General features: G+C 36.9%; 1 protein-coding gene across 1 annotated transcript in view; it reads left to right on the forward strand.

The window, feature by feature from the left end:
• ITGA2 (integrin subunit alpha 2) overlaps positions 1–24,540 on the forward strand; it is a 95,418-nt gene that overhangs the window by 35,585 nt on the left and 35,293 nt on the right. Inside the window, exons 3-12 of the mRNA XM_006185917.3 lie at positions 2,964–3,073; positions 5,593–5,684; positions 9,173–9,287; positions 9,449–9,576; positions 11,908–12,056; positions 16,754–16,904; positions 17,173–17,338; positions 19,862–19,938; positions 22,023–22,161; positions 23,474–23,619. Coding sequence (XP_006185979.2) covers positions 2,964–3,073; positions 5,593–5,684; positions 9,173–9,287; positions 9,449–9,576; positions 11,908–12,056; positions 16,754–16,904; positions 17,173–17,338; positions 19,862–19,938; positions 22,023–22,161; positions 23,474–23,619 — 1,273 coding nt within the window. The remainder of the gene's footprint in view (positions 1–2,963; positions 3,074–5,592; positions 5,685–9,172; positions 9,288–9,448; positions 9,577–11,907; positions 12,057–16,753; positions 16,905–17,172; positions 17,339–19,861; positions 19,939–22,022; positions 22,162–23,473; positions 23,620–24,540) is intronic.

Genomic DNA, 24,540 nt, shown 5'->3' on the forward strand with positions numbered 1-24,540 from the left:
AGAGCCAGACATCTCTCTCTTTCTTTCTTGCATTTTAAGATACGCCCTGCATATACAATTCAGAGGTGGTCTGTGTAGTCCCACTATGGAATAAAGACCAAGGACATGTACAAATAGAAAAAATCAACTGCTGGAAGATAGTTTTTACAATTCAGAGTTGTCATAATTTTCCTAATTTTCTCTGAGTTGTCATGAATTGGAAAAATTTAAAATACACACTTCAAATCCTGTTCCTTGATTCTCTCTCTCCATTAAAGCAAATATTCAGACTTACTAAGGCCAATATTAGATTTTTTTTCCAAAAACCTTAACCTATATGTCTGATATTCCTGTATTCCTGTCTAGTCTATAGGCATTTTTTTTTTGGTGTATTACTTTTTTATTAAGATATAGTTAGATAAGTTTCAGGTGTACAACATACTGGTTCACAATTTTTAAATGTTATATTCCATTTACAGTTATTATAAAACATTAGCTATATTTCATGTATTGTACTATATATCCTTATAGCTTATTTATTTTCTGCCTAGTAGTTTGTACCTCTTAATCCTCTACTCCTGTATTGCCCCTCCCTTCTTCCCTTTCCCTACTAGTAACCACTGGTTTGCTTTCTATGTCTATGAGTCTGCTTTTTTTTTTTTTTAATATTCACTAGTTTGTTTTATATTTTTAGATTTCACATTTAAGTGTTATCATTCAGTGCTGGTCTTTCTCCAAGTTCATCCCCGTTGTTGCAAATGGCAAAATTTCATTCTTTTTATGGCTAAAGTAGTATTCCATTGTATACATATACCAAATCTTCTTTATCCATTCATCTGTTGTTGGACACTTCGGTTGCTTCTGTACCTTGGCAATTGTAAATAATGCTGCTATGAACATTGAGGGACATGTATCTTTTCAAACTAGCATTTTTGGTTTTTTAGGATAAATACCTAGGAGTGGAATTACTGGGTCATATTGTAGTTCTATTTTTAGTTTTTTGAGAAAGCTTCATACTGTTTTCTGTAGTGGCTGCACCAATTTACATTCCTGCCAACAGTGTATGAGGATTCCTTTTTCTCCACATCCTCACCAACATTTGTTATTTGTGGTCTTTTTGATGATAGTTTATTCTGACAGGTGTGAAGTGACATCTCACTGTGGTTTTATTTTGCATTTCTCTGATGATTAACAATGTTGAGCATCTTTTCATGTGCCTGTTGGCCATCTGTATGTCTTCTTTGGAAAAATGTCTATTCAGGTCTTCTGCCTAGTTTTTGATTGGGATTTTTTTTTTTTTTGATGTTGTGTTGTGTGAGTTGTTTATGTATTTTGTATATTAACCCCTTATCAGTCTTATCATTTGTAAATATGTTCTCCCATCCAGTGGGTTGTCTTTTTGTTGTTGTTGATGGTTTCTACAGGCAATATTTTAATAGGTAAATTATGCTAAAGTAACTGCTCATAAGGAGACAAAAATCTTTCAACTCTAAGCTTAATCAAAGTTAATTGATTGAAAGTATTCTAGAATGCTCTACAAAATATTAGTTTGAGAATAATTGTATAAGATGAATACGGGGAGAAGATTATTACTGAATCATTAACTCTCTTTCAAAATAATTTTTTTTCCCTCTTCCCATAATTCTTCATGCTGTTCCCTGTGATAAGAATGTTGGCTACCAGCCTCATCCTTCGATGCCTATTTTTGCTTTCTCTGACCATTTTAATGTTTTTCCAAGAAGGGGAACTTATTTGCTTCTTCCCATTCATTTGGATGATTATTATTTTATTTGTCATGTATTTTAAATAGTTTTGCTACATTTAGTAGACAGAAATGTGCCTTGGACTTTTTATCCACTCTAGCACTTAATTGAGCACATGTTAATCAATAATTATAAAATATTTAGACAGAAGGCTAATGAAAGAGTTAAAGTTTCATTGATTGATAATCTAATCCTTCCCAGCTTTGACAAGGGAAAAACGTTGAATCAGATATGCCTCCTTGGTCACTGGATGCTGCTGAGTAAGTTAACCTGCTGGAGTTTCTAAAGATTAGATTGTTTCATGGACTCTGTCCATTCTTCTGTGGCCAGAAATGTCCTGTGAGTGGTACTACAGGGAAACACACAGTATCTAATTAGAAATGCTCTGTAGGATGTGAAACTAACCAAAGGGAAGGTGTTGGGACCCGTCTCTGACCTCTGCATTCTGTATTCTGGCCCTAAACACGATACATACAAGGAGAGCCCCACAGTACTCTTGCTCTGTATTTTTGCTGAGGATTCCTTTGTATAGACAGTAAACAGAAAGCCACTTAGATAACCCATCTGCTCCCTAAATAGAATATGAAAGTGCTTAGGGCATAGCAAGCACTCAACAAATGTTAGTTTTTGCTCGAGGTTTTAATATCGTTTCATTCTTTAGAGCTATGCTGACCAATATTGTAGCCACTAGCCACATGTGGCTACTGAGCACTTAAAATGTTACTTGTCCATGTCGATGTGTGCTCAAAGTATGAAGTACACACTGAATTTCAAAAACAGTATGGAAAAAAAGAACATCAAATAGCTCATTAATCATTTTAATGTTGATTGCATGCTAGTTTGGATTTAGTGAGTTAAATAATATATATTATTTTAGTTTTACCTTTGCTTTTTAATTTTATTGATGTGGCTATTGAAAGCGTAAAACTACACATGTGGCTCACAATTGTGGCCTGCATTCTACTTCTGTTGGACAGCGCTGCTTTAGAGACCTCCCAGGTGTGGCAAGACAGCTGTACTGCAGACATTCATTAAAGAGCTTGATTAGCTGAGAGAAAAAGAAAGGGCAAGTTATAGCTGAACAGATATAAACTGTTCATTTATTAAAAATTGAAATTAAATGTGTGGGGTTTTTTTTATTGTTTTATGGTCACTTTTATCTTTAAAAAAACTATAGCATACATTTTATGTCTAATGCGAAAAAAAAATCCCTATTTCTAGGTTACTGGTTGGTTCACCTTGGAGTGGTTTTCCTGAGAACCGAATGGGAGATGTGTATAAATGCCCTGTTGATCTGTCCACTGCTACATGTGAAAAACTGAATTTGCAAAGTAAGTTATAATTAGCAATGTGATTTTTTTAACAAATAACAAAATCTCATTTGTTATATATCCAATTGAAAAACAACAAAACCAATGATAGTTTTGTCTTAAAGAAATATAGACAGCTTTTTTTCACCTTTATTTCTGTAGTCATATGGGGCCCAATTATACCCAAATCTCCAACACAGATTGATGACCCGATAAGATAAGATGCATGGGAAACATATTGCTTCCTGGACCATCCACCCCCGGACTGTAGACCACCTTCCATCAACATTTAGGATTATTTTGCTGATTACCTACAGAAACCTGAAGCTATCCATACTTCTCTCCCTCCTCAAAACAAACCATGAAGTATAGAAATTTCAGTACAAGGGCTGATTTTGGAAGTGCTGAGGAACACTCTGTGTTTCTGGTCACATCTGAATGATACATTCTAATGAAATAACAATCCCAATTTGGAATTATTTGTAATTTTTTGGATTTGCTGTTTTAATTATCCATATCTCAGATGCCTTCTATTACTGAAAAAAAGTTATTAAGGTACAAGACTAGAAAGTTACATGAGGCATATTTCAAAGCAATATTTTCTGATACAAGTAAAAAGTTACTCAGTTTGATTATCATTCTCCTCAAATACCCTGTACTAAGGAATCAGAGTTTTGAAGAATTAAGGCATGAATCAGGAAAATACACTGTTATGGGGATCAAGGGAAAGAAGAGAATCAAAAATACTCATGAGGACTTAGAAACAAGAGCAGGAGTGCTTCTCACACATCTCTGTATACCTAATTTCTAGCATAATTTCTGGCATATGGTAGGAGCTTAATAAACATTTTCAGTGGAGTGGTTGGAATATCAGTGGTGTCAAATGCTACAGAGGTTGAAGAGTTTGAGGACTAAGTACAGATCACTGACTTATTTAAGGTTGTGGGTGATATAGATCCGTGCTCTCCAAACATTTGGAACACTCACTATATGCATATAATACATGTATACAAATATTTACACATATATACATATACATGAAATTATGCTATTTATGTACATGTATGTAAATGTACATTATGCTAAAGTATCTGCTCATGTATATATACATACAATTTCTAAAAATAATAAAAATATACATTACGGGTCAGTGTTCAAAAGTTTTATTATATAGTTCAAAAGTTTTATTATATCACCCCTAATATAGCATATCATAACCTCTGACTTTGGAACACTCACCTTTATATGTTTTATTTTTTATTTATAAAATATATTTTAGAACAATTCCTAAATAAAAATAAACTTAACAAAATAAAAGCGTACACATAGAAGCTCTGTTATTTTCTTTCTGCACTCCAGCAGACTGTATTTTGTAGTTTTCTTTCCTACAATATAAATCCAGTAGTGCTGAGAGGAGAAAACAGATTACAAGAAATTAAGGAGCAGTGAGTAGTGAAAAAGTGAAATTAGACCTCCATTTCAGGAAGTTAAGGAGTGGAGAAGAATTGGGAAAATAGTTTGATGGGATAGCAGCTTAAAGAGAAAAAAAATTTTTAATAAAAAGGGGATGATCTATTTGTAGGGAGACTGGAAGGAGGCAATGAGAAGGAAGTGACTTTTGGTCAAGAATAGAGTTAACTAGATGGGATTAACATCTCTGGTACCTAGGAAAATGAGTCTTAGGAATAATGCTCCCTTCTCTGAAACACAAAGGAAAGAGAAGAAGTAGGACTTCTAGGAGGACCTTTAGGTAAAGATGAGAGAAGTTGAGATGACCCTTCGAGTGTGATTCTCTTCTGTGCAGTGGACAGGTTATTCACAGACAGTGATGGGATCTGGCTTGAGTCAGAGGCTTGAGAAGAAGGATGAAGTTGTAACATGGTTATCCTGGGAAATGGGGATAAACTATTTAAGGCTTTTGAGTACTCAGCCCAAAATATATATTTGTATCATTTTTAGAAATTTTATGTGTGTATATCAGCAGATAGTTTAGCATAATTTATGTATGTATACATATACATAAATAGCATAATTTTTCTATGTGTATACCTTGGCAGAGATTAGAAGATAAGAGTAAATAATATTATTGAGAAGAATTTCAAATTTCAATAGCTCAAGAACAGATACAGTAGATAACACCCTAGTTCAGTGGGAGAGATTATCTATTATTTTACATACTGGTGTTGTCATTTCCTTTTAACATTCACTCACTGTTGCTTTGAGCCAGATTCTACTATATGGCATTCTTTGATAACACTTTGAGGATATTTTTTTCTGATCCAGAATAAAGCACTAGTTAGAACCATCATGACCTTTGTAGACCCCAATCCCTAGTATCGTACGTTCTGCAGCCGCATGCATTTAATTCAGTGAGCACTGAAAGCATCTCATATCCCTCCACTTGATTATATACCACACGCACTAAATTCAATGCTATATGTCAATGTGAATGTACCTGTTTTTTTTTTTTTTTAAAAAAAACAGCTTCAAATCAATGATGAGGATTTAATCACTTTTTAAAATTTTCTCCCCTTTGAAAGGTTCCACAAGCATTTCCAATGTTACTGAGATGAAAACCAACATGAGCCTTGGCTTGACACTGACAAGGAACATGGGAACCAGAGGATTTCTTGTGAGTGTTTACTTTTCAAATTCTCATGCCTCTCAGAGTATGAAGTCAGTGTCTTCTCACCATCAATCCTATCAAACCAAAATTTTTCCCCATGAGAACTACTTGCTATTTATTTTAGCTACCCATATATAATTGGTTTAAATTTCACATAGTAAGCTATCTGACAGTTTCATTTCTTTTCTTTTAAGTTTTTTTGAAGTATTGTCAGTTTACAATGTTGTGTCAGTTTCTGGTGTACAGCATACTGTTTCAGTCATACATGAACATGCATATATTCATTTTCACATTCTTTTCATTATAGGCTACCACAAGGTATTGCCTATAGTTCCCTGTGCTGTACAGAATAAATTTGTATATCTATATCTATCTATCTATCTATCTATCTATCTATCTATCTATCTATCTATCTATCTAGTTAGTATCTGCAATGCTCAAACTCCCAATTTATCCCTTCCCACCCTTTTCCCCCTCTTCAAACCAAATCTTAAGGTTTACATGTTCAAGCTTGATTTGGGATAAATCACGCCAGGTAGAGAGCCAACATGAACTAACAGTATGCTAATGTGTAGATGTCTTAAGATATTCAGCAAAACCATTGCCACAGAATATTTTGGGGAAAGGGAGCAAAAGGAACACGATTCTTTGCCCTTGGAAAATGTGCTTTGTACTTGTTGATAACAGCAGAATTCTAGCTCTCATTTCTCTCCTTCCTGTAGGAACATTCAAGACAGGTATTGCTAATTCAGAAACTCGGTTTCACAGCTACAAAGTACTTTTGTTTTTAATCATTTCCTATGACCGTTGGCTAATCTGATATTTAAGGCTGGGTATGGTCTCATCTTGTTTCATGTCAGTGTTTACTCTCATTTACTTTTTAGAATGCTGTGAAAAGTCACCACAAGTCAGTAAAAAGATGCCATATTTGAGTGATCTGGGAACAATTAATTGCATATCCAGCTATACTTTCCAAATATACTTTCAAGTGAATCAAAGAGTTAATATAAAAAGCTAGAAGAAAATAGAAGTTTCTTGAAAGAAGTAAGAATTTCTGAACTTGGAACTAGCAGAAAAAACAATGTAAAAAATTGTTGAAAAGATGTGACTATGTACAAAAAATGAAAACCATCACACACCAAAAAAAAAAAGTTTAAAGACAAATAAAAACCCAATCTCATTTGACATTTCTACCAGCTCATATATATATAATTTAGTAGATCAGCCTTGTTAAAATACTCTTAGCTTAATTTAACTTTATATTAATTCTATCTATACCATCAATATGCTAACTTAAAAGCCTATGTGTATAACTGGATTACTCTAAAATATAATCAAGTCTGAACAGTGTCATTCTATTTTTACTGATAGACATTAGACAGACTTTGGTACCTTGGTAAATTAGGTATCGCTTATAATATGTGTTAGATCAATGCATAAATGAATATTACAATGAACCTTCCAGGTTTATGATCTTCCAAAGTCTGTCATAAGACTGCTTTTGTCTTTTATTTGTTTGTTTTTAAAGTTGAATAAATTAAGAAAGAAAAACATACTGAGATATAGGGATTACAGAATATGTTTCAAAATTTTTAATCTGTAACTTCAAATTTTAATATGTAACTTTATATACTTTTATATAAAATGTAATATTTTATAAATTTTACTTAAAAAATAAAATTGCAAGATAATTTGGGAGATTAATTTAACAGTCAAGGTAGCAAGTTAGAAAGAAGGAAGGGAAGGAGAGAGAGAGAAAAGAAGAAAGGAAAAAGAAAAAAGCCAAAGTTTCCTTTCCATACCTAAAAGGTCAAAATCTTAAGATACTCTTAAGAATTCTGTGGAAAAGACTGACAATCATCACTCTTTTTTTTTTTTTTTTTAAAAGTCTTCAGTTCTGGGCTTAAAGCAGGAATGTTATTCTGGCATTGACAGTTGGCATATTCTAATTTCAACTCCTTGATGCTGTTTTCCATTGCTTTTAAAAGGAAAAAAAAATATTTTTGAATATTTCATGTGTTGTTATTTTTCAAGATGATTAACAAAAACCAACTTTGGGATGGGGGTATAGGAATCAGTAATTGGTATCTGTTATTTGGCAAACTAACCCAAGGCATCAATCATGAATTTCCCCTAATTGGCAAAATGAACCAGTTTTATAAGGGAAAAAACTATGCTTTGTTCATTGAGCATGAAATGACCACAGCTGCCTCTCCTTTGAGCGACCAACAATTAAACTGGGTCAGATAAATTCCCTTTTATTCTTCCAGTCACTTTCTGCAAGTCCACACTTCTTGGTTAAGTTTTAATAATTGATCCATAGCTTTATATAAGGTTAAACTTTGTAGATTTTTTTTGAGACCATGACTTAACTTGTCTCTCCCATTTTTTTCTCCTTTTACATCTAATGATTTAAATATTATTTAATCTAATATTCCCCACGTGGTTTCATCATGATTTCATCAGGAGCTCTCGGCATTCAAGGGCTGCTGAAAGGGGGTAATGGGGGACTGGGTTAACGGAGACAGGATTAACTGGAGGATTATGTGTGCAAGAAGGCAGGTGCCAACTTGGATGACTGAAGGTTCTAGGGAGTGAGAATAGACAGTTCTGAAGTCCTCAAAGAGATATTTTGGTAACTGCAAAATTAAAGAGTGGCAGTTCATGAACCTTCTTTGTGTTTGTTTAGCACGTAGAGTATTTCAGGTTTTTTCAACTATAAATTTTCACACAAAATTTTCCGTTTGATTCTCCTTGAGAATTTGGGAGATCTGGCAACACGGGGCCTGTTTCACCCTAGCCGGCGGGCAGGAGCCGCAGTGGCCCGCCCTGCCCATGAGGCACCAGCTCCTCATTGACCGTGGTTCTCCTCCTGCCCCGAGCTGTCTCCCAGGTTTCCTGCCTGGCCCTTGAGGGTTTATGGTTTCTGCTAAATTCAGGATAAATGGAAGGGACCAGAGGAGACCTAGAGACCGAGAACTAACAATGATAATAATGCTGGCTGACAGTGATGCACCACTTGCCATTTGCCCAGCACTGTTCTGAGTATTTTCTATCTATAGACTCATTTCATCTTCACAACAACCTTACGTTAGGAGGTCTGATTATCCTCATTTTATAGAGGAAGCACCTGGGACTCAGGTAACCAAGAGACAAAAAATGAACTTTGCACGCTTTTTTCTCCTGGGTGTTCTCTGGAAAGCACCCCTGTTCTCCAGCTTGGTGGGTGACCTGATGGGCTCCTCCCTCCGCTGGCAGCCCCAGTGCCCCTGTCCTGAGCCACCTGCCTGGGGCACAGCACATCTGCGCACTCCTCCCTCCCCTCTGTTTGTTCCAGGGCACTTTCACTCAAAGGCACTGTTGACTTGTTAGGCTCAAGAGTTGACGATTCCCAGTGTCTGATTCCGGGTGTCTTTTGAAAGAATGGAAATGATTTCAGAGTTTCACGAGGTGGAGGGTTAAGGTTTTTCATGTGTTTTGTCATTTCTTTTAAGACCTGTGGTCCCCTGTGGGCACAGCAGTGTGGAAGTCAGTATTACACAACTGGGCTTTGTTCCGACGTCAGTCCCGATTTTAAGCTCCTGACCAGCTTTTCACCTGCAATTCAGAGTAAGTCATGAATGTGCAGAGGGTCTGAGCAATGCCTTACATTAAAGGAGCGGGAAAGTTGTATCAACTGGTGCCATCCTGTCTTACTTTGTCTCATTTTTATGTGGATGTGATTTTGCCTTACCAATGGAAATGTGTTTCTTTCATCTTCTCCTGTGTAGCCTGCCCTTCCTTCATAGATGTTGTGGTTGTATGTGATGAATCAAACAGTATTTATCCCTGGGATGCAGTAAAGAATTTTTTGGAAAAATTTGTACAAGGCCTGGATATAGGCCCCACAAAGACACAGGTATGGACATACAGACACGAACCCACGACTTTCTTTCTGAGAAAACATTATTAGGTATGAGGTCTTAACCTTTGCCTTTGTCCCATTCCCATATTAAATGTGTTTAATGGTAATGTTGAAAGTTAATTGAAACTTGCACTGCTTTGATTTACTCTTATCTACGCCTTTGCCCAGGGCTGGTGTCGAAGCTTGGATTCCTGTTTCAGACACAGGCCTCAGATACGTGATACAGCATTTTAATCCTCTTTAGTTGCTTACTTTTTCCTCCTCTAATCCATGAACTTAGCAATACATTTTAAAATCCAATATGTATTTTTTCACACACATTCAGACGAATAATGAATTTTTTTCATTTACTCCTTACTGGTGAAACAATTATCTTTGAATTCTGGTGTTTTTATAAATAAGTTCATACATAGCATAGTTCTCCCATTTAGTATTTTATAGTCTTTTATCACATTCTAGTCTAGCCTTCCATTTTTTACACAGGACAAGTCTTTTCAATAATGTTGTATAGCTCTCTGTGTTTTAAGGGGCCTTTAATTTGGTTTTCTCTCTTCCTGAGGTAGGCAACCAAAACTCAGGAGCAGAAATGTCATGCTTTTATAAAACTGAATAGCATTTTTAAAGTTTTGGGTTTTGTTTTGTTTTGTTTTTGGTCTTTCTTGTTGGAGCTGCCATTTCCTGGGTCATTCCAGCTATAGCAGCACATTAAACCAATATGCACGGGAACCATTTACAAAGTCCCCAGTTCTTGGGTTGCATCTGATGCTCCAGGGTCCAACAATTGTTGAAACACTTTTCCCTGAAAGCTTTGCAGTTATCTGTATTGAAATTTGCTTTTTTTCTTCCTTATACAGTATTATAAAATACTGTTACATGTTTTACCCATTAACATTGCTTTTTAATACCAAGAGGACATTCATGTCTGCCAAAACTTTAGAGGTTTCACTGTGGGTTTTAACCAGAAAATTCTGTTAAATAAGATTGGGTACAGCACTGCTTTCTGGAGAGCATCACTGGTAGGGCCCTTCATACGAGTTTTCATGTGTATCTGCTTATTTTCTCTGTCTCTGAATGGATTACCTCCATAAAGTGACTTCTTATATTACCAGCCTTTCTCATCTATCTCCCAAACCCAATGCATCTTCTTCATTTCTGGAGGTGGTTTTACTCAGTATCCTTTCTTATGATCTGAATGTGACCTTTCTGTGAGTCCTAATACACCACATTTAAAAAAAATTTCTTCCACAACTTCATCTTCCTCACACAGAAGTCCTGGAGCTGTGTCAGGAGGTCACCACCATCTTCCTCTCATCCTAGACTTTGAAATCCTTTGAATTATTTTTGATCCTTTCCTCTCTCTCAGGTCTTACATCCTATCCTAAAATGAGGGGTTCACCAGTATCATATTTTTTTGCCGTTTTCCCAGTGCCTCATTAACTGCCTTCCTAGCAAAAGTAGCTGGTTGAACTCAGAAATCCAGGCCTTGCCCTTTCCACCTTACATACTGACCTCTATTTTAGAGATCCTTTTACCACTAGCCCTTTATTACCACTTCTTTTTCTAGAAGCTCCAAATCCTAGGCACGGAGGGTGATCTCAGTGCTGAGAACCAGGACATTAACAAATGTGTTTGACCACGTTGATCTAAAGGATTAGGGTGTGTGCCTGACCATCTTATTCAGAAGTTGGTCTGCCTCTCAGGTTTCTCACATAAGACTTTCTAATGGCATTTTCCTTGAAGGCCAGAAATTTTCTGCCCCAAATGCACATATAGGAGCTTTCTTCCTAAAGTCTATGACGAGAGGAAATCTAGCACACTAGATTAGAGGAAATCATCCAAACTGACTGTGTTGATTAGCATATCAGCTTTTCTTGTATTCAGCTATAGTTCTCTGTTTATTATATAATTATCATCAATTGATGAGATGTTATCTTCTATGATTGCTTATAATTACTAACATCTTTATATCGATTAGTAACTAGAACATTTATTTATATCATTTGACTCTTCCTGCTATGATCTTGATTCTGATATTCAGCCTTACAGCAGTGCTTAAAAATCTGTGACTATCACTCTTGAATGACAAAAGGTACACGATAGCCCCATTATCTTGCTTATCGATAAGAGCGGCTGCTGTGCACTGATGGCCTCTGACAAAGAAGTCATTCCACTGGAAGAAAATAGCTATTCTTAAGAAAAAAGTTGGAAATGACTCCCTTCAGCTATCAGTCCATGTCTCAATGCACTTTTGATTTTCATTATATTGGTTGAACAGAAATGGTTTCTAACTTAATGACAACCCTGTAATAATCTCTTCTCTTGAAGGTGGGGTTAATTCAATATGCCAATAATCCAAGAGTTGTGTTTAATCTGAATACTTTTAAAACCAAAGCGGAAATGATTAGAGCAACGTCCCAGACGTCCCAGTATGGCGGAGACCTCACAAATACGTTCAAAGCAATTCAATACGCAAGGTAAGTTACGGCACTGAGAGGCCAGCATTTTGATAAAGTAGAAGTGCTTGTAAGTGAGAAAAAAGAAAGACAAAGGAGAATAGATACATGGTATGCACACTTCAATCAGAACTAATAAAGAAGAAAAGTCTAAAACATTCTGTAACTTGAACACTTTGAGATTTAAATTGTTAAATCTTTGCTTTCTGGGATTTTTATAGGCTATTACACAATTTTTTAAAGATTTTCTATGAAGTAAATAAAATGAAATTGAGAGACCTTAGGTTAAGTAGGAGATGGAGCCATCTGCAATTCATTGCTAATATTTTTGAAGGCCACGGATGACTTGAGCTAATGGCGCACTTCATACAAATTAAGAAGGGCCATAGTATCTGAAGTGTTAATGACCTTGAGTTGAATTGAAGAGCTAATTATACTTATTACAGTCTGGGGCAGTGTGACTTTCACAACTATGGAATATTCTCCTAATGCTTAGCTCAGTTTCCCTATTTTCTCAGCACTGCTGACCTTCATCTTCACTCAAGTTTTAATCAGATATCTTTACAAAAATGCTAAACACTCCCCTACTGTTAAAAAATGAGAACAGTGAGTTCATCTTCCTTTGAACCTACTTCCTGCGCTTTTTCATCCAGCTGTGCATTCCTTCCTTCCACTACCGTAATTCCTTGAAAGAAGAGTCTGTACTCTCTCCCTCCATTTCCTGAAACATAATGGCTCTGTTGCCAAGTAAACATGGTCCTCTTACTCCTCCAGTGACCCACTGGTCCCGCCTCAAGCCTCGTCCTCTTTAGCTTCCCTGAATGTTGGACAAGAATGAGCACACATTGCTATTTCTACCCCAGTTGCCATGACACCAGAAACTTCTAGAAAACCTGTCAAATTTTTGTCAACAATTTTTCCTCTTCACTGGCTTTTTCTACTTCTTCTTCACTAAACAACCCTCTTTTTTAATAGCCTTTTCTCTTAGGCCTTGTATCCACTCTCATGGATGCACAAGCATCAGCCCTGCGTGGGTCACCCCGCTGCTGTGTTGTCAGCCCTGGACTCTCTCCCAGATTCACACAGTCATCCAGCTGACTCTGAATATCTTTATTTGGAATGTTGGCTCACTTATCAAATTCAGTACATCCTAAACTTGACTTATTCTTTTCCCTACCCTTCCTCATGACTTTGCCATTTTGATTCATTTGTCTTCTTTTTTTCCCAGTCATTCTGACTAAAAACTTGGTGGTTTCCTTTTCTGTTCCTCCTTAGATCACATATCTGGTCAATCACCACATCCTGTCATTTCTATTTCTGAATTTCCTATTATATCTGGCCCCCCACCCCTTTTCTTTTTTTAAAGACAGTTTATATTCTAGTTGCTGCTTCTATCAACTGGTGACTCTCCTTCTGTGTCTCAAAAGTAGATTTCCTACAAGAAAAGATATGATTGGTTTGGTTAATCTTTTTTGTCCTTATTAAGATGTTCTTTGGGGTCAAGCTATCTCATAGGCTGTTGGCCAATTGCCATTAGGCAAAGTACCCTTCCTGGTCCACTAAAATAGACTCAGGGGAAGACTAAGTTGACTTAGAAAGTGGCCTCCTAGGAGTCAGAGATGGCAGAGGGCCTGTATTTTTAGCAGGGAATGTGGGTGTGGCCTTTTTTCCCTGGAAAGAGCCTGAGGACCTTCTCAGGAACTTCCTTCTCAAGGAGATTGGCCACTTTCTGATAAAACAGGACTTGAATGGCTTTCATGATTTTTTCAAAACTTTGGTTTTCTCCCCATCATATCTCTTACCACTGTTTCCCAAGCTAATAGGAATCATTCCATTCTTAGGAGAATCACCTAACTTCTTAGTCACACCTTCCAGAATTGAATTACTGCTATTTCTTTCACTTTTTCTCCTCCTTCCTTCCCCACGCTCCTCCTCCTCCATTTCCCTTTCTTGTTCTTCTTGGTCTGTTTCTTTACAACATCAAATAGATTTCCAATACTCTTTCAGTAAATATTGCCATTTCTATTGATCTTATTTCATTGAGTGCCTACAGTTACAATCTATTTTCCAAGCCCTGCAGATAATCAAAACTAAATGAGGTCCAGTTTCTACCCTCAGCAAGCTTATAATCACGCGTGAGTTCTACTGTATGTTGTAAAGAGTATAATTCACTCAAAAATTTGATGTGAGTACTGTAGTTCAAACTTGTCTGGCTGTGAAATAAGAAATATTTTTCTATATTTCGTATTGTGTTATGTAGAATACTGAAAATCTTTAGGAAATAAAATAATGTTTTTTAAGTGTTCCTTACGTATTCGGGTGAAAATATTCAGTGCATTGAATATATAAATTTGAAGATGGGAAGGCTGAACGGAAACAGATGTTGACTAAGTTGTCATCATGTAGGTGGAACCTATATGATGATACCAGAAAGAATGTGTAACCAGAGAATCCAATAGACAGAAAAATGTCGTTGAACAACTGGCTAACAATCTAGAAACAGAAAAAAGCTGAATCCTTGCCTCACTGCTAGAATCAAAATAAATTTCAACTTGACCAAAACTTGAAATCTAAGGAAATGGAACTGTTAAAGGATTATGAGAAAACTTGGGGGATTAAAGAAATAAGTCTTAGAGATAAGAGGTCCTTTTAAAATACCATGTCAAATATGAAAGACACACAGAAAAATTAGTGGATTTGATTATATCAAAACATAAAATTTCTGTCCAGAATTAATATCACTAAAATTTTAAAAATGATTAAAGAACTGACAAAATTGTTTACAATATATTTGACAAAGGGTAATTTTCTTTATTATCAGAAATCTTACTGGTCAGGAATATGATGAAAAACACAGAAAAATGGGCAAAGATAAGGAAAAATCAAGAGTTCATTAAGAAAGAAATATAAATGGCTAATGAATATATACAAATGCTTATTATACCTCAAAATGAAAAAATGCACATTAAAACAATTATATATTATTTCTCACATGTAAGAGTGTCCCACATTAAAAAGTTAATAATCCTCATTACTAAGGCAAGTTGGTGGAGAACCATTTTTGTACACTGATGGCAATATAAATTGGTGGAATTTTTGAAGGGCAATTTAGTATTATTTATCAAAATTTGAAATGTGTAAATCCTTTGTCCAAGTAATTTAACTGCTAAGATTGTATCCTGATACATTTGAAAAAGTATGTCAAATATATCCAAAGAAAACTCTAATTAGGGAAGATACATGCACCCCAGTATTCATGGCAGCACTATTTACAATAGCCAAGACATGGAAGCAACCTAAAAGTCCATCAACAGATGACTGGATAAAGAAGATACATATATCTTGTATGTGTGTATATACATACATACACACACACACACACACACACAAAGGAATGCTAGCTACTCAGCCATAAAAAAGAATGAAATAATGCCATTTTCAGCAATATGGATAGACCTAGAGATTATCATACTAAGAAAAATAAATCAGACAGAAAAAGACAACTATCAGAAGATATCGCTTGTATGTAGAATCTAAAAAAATGATACAAATGAACTTATTTACAAAGCAAGAACAGACTTCTGGACATAGAAAACAAACTTACGGTTACCAAGAGGAAAGGGTAATGGGGAGGGATAAATTAGGAGTTTGGGATTAACATGTACACAATACTATTATAAAATAGATAACTAATGAGGACTGACTGTATAGCACAAGGAACTATATTCAGTATCTTACAATAACCTAAAAAAGAAAAGAACCTGAAAAAGAACAGATATGTGTGTGTGTGTGTGTGTGTGTGTATATCTATATATATATACACACACAGACATATATATATAATCTCTGTATAACTGAGTCACTTTGCCGTACACATGAAACTAACACATTGTAAATCAACTATACTTCAATAAAAAATTTAAAAAAAAAAGAAAAATTATGCCAAGATATATACACAAGGGTATTCATTACAGCATTATTTGTAAAATTCAAAATGGCCTAAATTCATAATAATGGGGGAATTGGTTAAATAAACTATGTTTCCTCCAAATAAAATCACACAGCCATTAGTGAAAGGAGAGCTCTATATGGGCTTATATGGAAAGATCTCCATCAAAATGAAAAACAGCTATATAGCACATGCCCTCTATTTGTATAAGAAGTTTAAGTAGTAACTTTTGCATATGTATCTCTAGATGAATCATTTTCTAGAAGGAAACATAAACTAATAATAGTGATTACCTTTGGAATAGTGGCTTGGTGTGAAATTTTTGTTTCATGCCTTTCCAAATGCTTTGGATTTCTTTTACTATGTGTCTTTATTACTTAAAAAAAGAAACAATTTACTATTGAAAAAATAATGAACGTCCAATAGTGAAATTTATGACAGGAATGAATATCTTTGTTCTGTTGATTAGTAGTAGTAAGTTTAATTTTCTTAGCGGAAGATAATTCTAAGGTTTCCTGATATAAATACATACACACATATCATGGAAATCATGGAAGTTATTTTTAATGCCAAGCAATGTTTATATTTTCATGTTTCTCTATAAGCTATGAATAGAATGTAGCTAAAAAGTCACCAGAACTGATAGAAAGAGCAATTCTAAATCACAATAGGTTATGCCTAAAGAATTTAGTTTCATATTTATATTTTGAACCAGAGGTCCTCATAACTTTATCTTTTGGTGGTGAGTCTTTAATTTTATCTACCACAGAGATTCCGCGTATTCAGCAGCTGCTGGTGGACGACCAGGTGCTACCAAAGTGATGGTGGTTGTGACTGATGGTGAATCCCATGATGGTTCAATGTTGAAAGCTGTGATTGATCAATGTAACAATGACAACATACTGAGGTTTGGCATAGCAGTAAGTGGCTTTTCCTTTTACTTGTCTTTCAGTTGATGGATAAATGTTCCTTTATAACATCACTTCCCAAGACTGCACTTTCTTATTGGCCATTCATAACTTAATATAAAAGAATATTCTTAATCTGCTTCTTGCTGATTTTCAGTCCCAGTAAATTATGATGTACTTCTCCAGAAGGTCTATTGTGTTCAGAAATAGCTAGAAAGTGCTGATGGGAAAATTGAGGCACCGCACTAATGGTTTTTTCTCCTCTTCTTCTGTTTCCAAGGTTCTTGGTTACTTAAACAGAAATGCCCTTGATACTAAAAATTTAATAAAAGAAATTAAAGCAATTGCCAGTATTCCAACAGAAAGATATTTTTTCAATGTCTCTGATGAAGCAGCTCTACTAGAAAAGGCTGGGACATTAGGAGAACAGATTTTCAGCATTGAAGGTAAAAGAACTTCTTTCCAGAATTTTCTTTCAAAACCTTTCTTCAAGGATTCTTTTTCACCACATACTTGCTCTATTAATGTAACTTATATGCCTTGTATAGAGAGAACTCCTATAGATAGACAAAGAATGATGAATAAGTAGTTTATAAAAGGTAAAATATAAATGGCCAATAAACATAAGACAATATTCCCAATTTTAGTAATTATTTTAAAATATAAATTAAATCAGTGTTACTTTGTACCTAAAAGATAACAAAGATTAGAAATGTTTAATCTTGGAGAAATTATGGGCAAGCAAATAAGCTCATATACTGTTGATAACATTATAAATTGTAGAACCTTTTGAGGCAGAAATTTAGTAATATCTGTTATAATCATAAATAATTTTACCTTTCTACACTGTGTGAATATTTCTTATAATCATAAAAAGTTCTACCTTTTTACACGATTACATAATTTCTGAAATTCTTGAATCTGTTTGCAACAAATGTGCACTTCTAAAATTAGAAAAATGCAGTGAAAATAAGATCTACAGTTCTTTACTTAATGACCTTGGAAGGTCTAGCCAGTATAGAAATAGCATGTGTTGGAGAGCTCACTGTAAGGAGGACTGGAAAACAATTCCCAGTTGGTAAAAAGTAACCCTCAGCAATAAACAGCGTATTTTATTCAGCAGCGACTGTGCGTCAGGTCTGGCTTCAGAAGCTGGATCCAAGGGGGTTGCATAAATTAAATATTAATTCCTATAGTCAAGTCTTCATCTTCTGATTATCCACTGGAAGGGTCTATCCAAAAAATTTTATTGCCACTTAAACACCCAGGGTATGTCTAAGTTGTCTGAATCATCATCAGAATCTGTGTCCTGAGATAATACAAAATTATTTGACTATCTGTGGTAATAATTTTGCTTCTTTGTGGCAGCCTGAATGAATATGAATGATCACAGTGCAATCTAGAAGCTAACTAGAAATGATTTTGAGTGATAGCTGCTATTATGAATTTTGAGGGAGCAATGCTCTACTTTATTAAAAATTGTATAAATCATTACATCTTCTAAATAAGTGACTATGTTGTACAGTATAGTTTGTCTTCTCCACATTAATGTGGCAGTCCAGAAATTTAACTTCCTTTTTGCAAAGATGAGTGAAATGAAGCCATTTTGGCCGCACAGTATGGAAAATGAGTTCTAATTGAGTCTTACAGTGCTAGTGTCTGAGGCAAGCCCATATGTAGAACTTGGACAGACTTTTCAACTGGGAAAATTCCTACTCAGTTGTGAATCCTGGTTCCTGAAGCCTAATCCAAATATCTCTCAGCATGGTCTTCACCACAGATCAATTGCCTGGCTCCTCCAACTGTATCTGAGATATGTGTGCATTTTTTAGTACCAATATTTAAAAGCAATAAAGTCAGCTAGGTTCTTAACTAGTAAAAAAAAAAAAAAAAAGACAATCACTTTCATCTTACCTCACCCTCTGTGTTGAATGTTCTTTGATATCAGGAATTTCATGAGCATGCCAATAAGTACACTAATGCATAATCAAGATTAATGCCAGCTTCAAACACTACCTTAAAAGTATTGTGGATTTCTAGATCTGTTTGAATACTTCCTCAGAGATTCCTCCCTCCCAGAATCTGGTAGCTGTACATTTCTGAGTGGACATCTGAACACTGTGTGAGTTTGTATGTGTGTGTGTGTGTGTGTCCACACATATGTTTGAAATTTTGATTTAAAATTAATAATAGGGAGAGTACAGCTCAGTGGTAGAGCGCATGCCTACTATGCATGAAGTCCTGTGTTCAATCCCTAGTACCTCTGTTACCGCAAAAGGTAAAGACCCCGGTTCTTATCATACCCAAAAGACAAGTTTGCAGTTGGGAGACAGTGCGTTGTGTAGGGAAAGATTTTACAAAATTTATTTAAGACGAAAGGAAAAGTATGCCCCCAAGAAATGGAGGCGTGCTGATCCAAGGGAGGAAAAAGCAGTTGTTTTTTATCTCCCCTTTCTCTTATACCCTCACTTGGAGGAGATCTCTTGATTGATGGCTCGTGTCCCTGGAATGCTGAGCCATGTTTGGGCCCTTTGCGCATGTCCTTACCCATGGTGTACACAGAAAAACCCTTGGGGTGGGGGGGGGGGGCTAAACCTCAATGTTAATTATAATACAGTGAACGTTGGTCATGTCTGGTTAGGTCTTTTCTGCTACTGCGAGGTCGTGGCTGTTGGGTCTTAACCAGTTTTTTTTTTTTCTTTTCTTTTCTTTTTTTTTTTTTTTTTTGCTGGTACTTGTTTAGAAGTAAAGTCTCTTTATGCTGGAGGCGGGCATAACACCATCTTCCGGACCATATCCTCCCTCTCCTCCTCCTATCTGCCCACTGCCGCCACTTATCTAACTACCTAACACCTCCACTAATAAACAAACAAACTTAATTACCTCTCCCCCAAAATTTTAAAAATAAAAATAAATAAGTAAATAAAATTAATAACAGTGATATCATTTTTGAAACTGCTGTTCCCCAGGTACCGTCCAAGGCGGAGACAACTTCCAGATGGAGATGTCACAAGTGGGATTCAGCGCAGATTACTCTCCTCAAAATGTGTGTATTCAGGTCGCTTCCAGCCGTGCGGTCATTTGCTTAGCGCTTCTGGGTGCAGTAGCCTTGTGTAAAATGGGAAAAACAGCCATCTAGTGATCAAGAGTTCTCATTCCTAGTCACAGCCATTTGGTTTCTTTGTGCTGCTGATTTACCATCTGAAAAAAACAGGTTAATAATGCCTTCCCTTCCCTATTTCACAGGGAATTTTTATGGAAAAAAAATGATAATATACAAGAAAGCCTTTGCTCCAAGGAACAGGCACTATGTTAATTCAAGGTATTATCACTGCAGGAATTTTCTTTAAATCAATGAACTACTGGGAAAGCTTGTTAAAAACACAAAATGTTGTCATCACTGTCATTGTTAAATTCTGATTTGCTGGAGTATCTCTTTTCCAAGAGAAGAGACAGAAAAAGTAGTTGAAGAAGTGAAGCGTTAGGGGAAAATGCGAGATGGGAAGTCTTCTTAGCTCAGGGAAATGTGTTCTTTCTCAGAAACATCCATCTCTCAGGCCTCTGATTCTCATTCTGCTCAGGATGTGAGGGGAAAAGAGGCAGAGAGATCGGTGACACTGGGAAATACTTAGGGGACAATATGAACTCAGAAGATGTGACTGGCAGGATAAAGGACCCGGATCAGCTTATTTTCTCTCTAGAATGAAAGGTGCTGATGTTTTCTGGATCTCCAGTGGGTAGAGATGCTCATAAAAGTTATGGGTCTTTCTCACAGAAAAAAATGTAAATGAACCCCGCCCAGAGAATGTTTCACAGAATTTCTTGAAGTTTTTGTATTCTCCTTGAAGCCTGTTCCTGCATGCAGATTCAGAGTCCCAGAATTATCATTCACAAAATTTCATGGTCTCTTATCCTCAAAATGGGGCCCATCGTGTCCCTATTTGCTATATTTTTTAAATGACTTTGTATTTTTCAATCCAATATCGTAATCTTGGGTGTTTTCTAAGATCTAAGATCAAAAATTTAAAAATAATAAGTCCCATCGTGACCAACTCTGCCTTCTGTGATGATTTATAGCTTTGAATATGCAGGTTGGGTTTTGAGTCAACCCAGGGTGGCCTGTCCGATTTTGCTGTTCCCACTGGTGCTGACCAGTGATTGTCACAGCCATAGGTGCCTTTTGTAGCTGTGCCATTTTCAAATAGATGGGTAGGGTAGAGATGATGGAGGAACATTCGAGAAGGAATCAAGAAGAAAGAGGGAGGAAGTTGAAAATAGGCCAGGTCAGAAGAGAGTCACCCTGACCAGTCTGGGGTAGCAGTGCCCACCTCTCGTCCTCTGGCAGCAGCTTTCCTGTCTCTCAAGCGGGCTTCATATCCAGAGCCCTTCTTAGGAATATGTGAGGCTGGAGGCTCCCTCCCTTCTGATTCCTTTCTAATGGCTCACAACTGTTCAGCATTTGCAAACGTGTGCCTTTGCCTGGAAATTCAAAGATAGCTATGTGTAGTACAGATTCATCTTTAAAATGTGTCATACCAAACGAAGCCCAAGGTGACATAGCCTGTGGGAAGGCTTTTTTTTCCAGAACAAAATATATCAAAACAATTCAGAGATATGTCAACGTACAATCTGTTTAAAAGACAAAATTCAGCCAAATGAATTTGAAGGTCTAATTGGTTCTATTCAGCGATTCATGAATTGGACCGTATTCCATCTAGCCAAGAGAAAATAGAAGGCTTTTATAGGCAGAGCGGGAAAGGATGGATTGTTTCAGGCAAGGTCACCTTCCCGTGGGGGACAAAAGGTGTCTCTCAGGCGGATTACCTCACTAGTGCTGACCAGGAAATTCCAGACTGACCAGTTAAGAGGGCACTCCTGGGAGAAGCTGAAACTGGAACTAGGTTAGGTAGTAGATCTGGGTCTGGTGATGTCATCGTAGCACAAGTGATTCCATTTTTGGTCTGCTGTCTCTTTTTTGTTTGTTTTGACAATTCATATACATTTTACTTCATCATGCTTAGTTTTATTTTTCTTTAAATCTAGACCATTAATTTAATGTTTTGCCCACCTTACACTCTTATGCTTTAAAGGTGATTTGTTTTAATGCTTTTCCCTTTCCCATTATTTTAGGATATTCTGATGCTGGGTGCCGTAGGAGCTTACGACTGGAGTGGGACGGTTGTCCAGCAGACACCTCACGGGCATTTGATCTTCCCTAAGCAAGCCTTTGACCAAATTCTGCACGACAGAAATCACAGTTCATATTTAGGTAAGGCCTGGCAGCATTTGGCTCAGCAAATGTAAGTTCCTTCCTTTAAACTAGCCTCTTGTTGAGTCTCAGGATCAGTTCAGCCAAGCGATCTACCGCCCTCTGATCACTAGATTTATTACACGTACTGGTGTTGCCTCTTGGCCGGTCAGGTCTTAGCCCGTACCCGCTTAATGCAGTGCTATATATTATACTCGTTAATCTCTCCTGGCTCTTCAAGCAGCTGTTATTCTGTCATTGACATCACTGTGTTTCTCTAAAATGGAAATAGTTCCTAAAAGCCAGAGTAGTAAGTGGGTGTCTTATATCAATTACGAGTTCTTAGTCATTTCTTCCTATAACAAGCAGCCACTGATTTTGAGCACCTACTATGGGACAGTTACTGAGCTGGCTATTCTTTGTATGTAACTTTTTTTTAACCTAAGTATAGTCAGTTTATAATATGTTAATTTCTGGTATACAGCATAATGATTCAGTTATACATATATATATTCCTTTTCATATTCTTTTTCACTAGAGGCTATTACAAGATATTAAATATAGTTCCCTCTGCTATACAGTAGATGTTTTTTTTTAATCTATTTTATATATGGTAGGTAGTATCTGCAAATCCAAAACTCCCAGTTTATCCCTCCATCCCCGCTTCCCCTGCCTGGTAACCATAAGTTCATTTTCTGTGTCTATGAGTATGTTTCTGTTTTCTAAATAAGTTCATTTGTGTCATTTTTTTTTTTAGATTCCATCTATAAGTGATATCATATGGCATTTTTCTTTCTCTTTCTGGCTTACTTCACTTAGTATGACAATCTCAACATTTAAATCCTTCCAACTACTCTTTGGAAGGAAGAAAAAGTGTTGTTATCCTCATTTTACCTTTGAGAGCCAAAGAGGTTAATAACTTGCCTAAAGATAAAAAATACTTAGTAAGTGGCAAATCCAGAATTTGAATCTGGGACTGTCTGACTGCAATGCCTATGATCCTCCCACTGTGCAATATGACCTTTTAAATTCATTTAGTTATTCATTCAAAAAATATTTGTTGGGTGTCAGATTCATGAGTGGCTGATGAGGACAACCCCGAGTCGAGGGCCAGCTTTATAGGGAGAGGTTCCACCTACACAGCGCAGTGCTGTCAATCAAGGAAGCAGTTCATCTTAGAAAAAGGAAGACGTGCCCCCAGCGATTTACTCCGGAGCACCGAGAACTGTGCATCACACTAACCAAAAGGACCTCTGATCATCTCCACTAACTTCACCAGCCTGTCTGGCCTAGATAGTCCATAGCACCCACTCTCTAATTCCTTCTCTCCTAGGTTACTCTGTGGCTTCGATTTCTACTAGGAAAAGTGTCCACTTTGTTGCTGGTGCTCCTCGGGCAAATTATACCGGCCTGATAGTGCTGTACAGCGTTAATGAGAATGGCAACGTCACAGTTATTCAGTCTCACCGAGGTGACCAGGTAAATTCCATCGTCCGAATAGGTGGAACTGCTTTTAGGGACACCAGGGGCCGGTGGGGAGAGAGGTCAGTAGAAAGGGAAACTAGCACTCATTGAGCACCTGCTCCATGGCTGGCTCTGCAATCCGCTTCTACCTGAATATTCCTTAAATCTTCACAATACTGAGAGCTGCCATTGCCTTTTGACAGGGTGTTGAGAGTTTAACTGCCTTTCAGAGGTCACGGCTTTTCTTGGGTTGAGCTGTCCTTAAAGCCCAACAATGACAGGCACCTAACCGCTGCCTTGTAGGTAAGCCCCGACCAGGAGCCGAGGATATGGAGGAGCAGTAATGAGAAGTAGGGAGCAGGATGGCATCATGCAGACTGAGCCCCCACACCTGGGCCAGCCACGGTGTCCTGAGGCTCTGACGTTTCTAAACGTAAAGCGACTCTGTTCTCTGCCACTTTCTTCTGACGGGTGACAGTTTGCTATCAGAGCCTGTGACAACTCCCAGTCATGGCCCACTAGAGCAAAGATCAGCGGATGGGGTCCTGTTTCCTTGCTGAGTAATTTTGACCCGTGGGCTTGGCACATATTTGAAATGAGCATCACTGAACTCTACCAACCAACAAAAATGTTTCTTCCTTAAATCAGAGAAACCGACTATCCACAGATTCCCCTTCTCTGGGATTAAGTCTGATCCACTGTCTCTGTGGCTTTTCCAGGAGTAAGAAGGCCTCAGTCTCTGACTTCCTTGACCACAAACCAGCTGTGGTCACATACTTTTCCTTTCTCTTAATATTTTAAAGAGTGGTGCTTTTGAGAAAAACAATGAAAGCGTAATGGAAGGAATCATTTCTTACTCATGTGCGAACCCTCGGGAGGGATTCACACAGGCGTGCCCTGAGCCTTGGTGGAGTGGAATGATGAACGTTCAATTTC

The sequence above is a fragment of the Camelus ferus genome, chromosome 3 (assembly GCF_009834535.1).
Source record: "Camelus ferus isolate YT-003-E chromosome 3, BCGSAC_Cfer_1.0, whole genome shotgun sequence".
NCBI classification, from domain to species: domain Eukaryota; kingdom Metazoa; phylum Chordata; class Mammalia; order Artiodactyla; family Camelidae; genus Camelus; species Camelus ferus.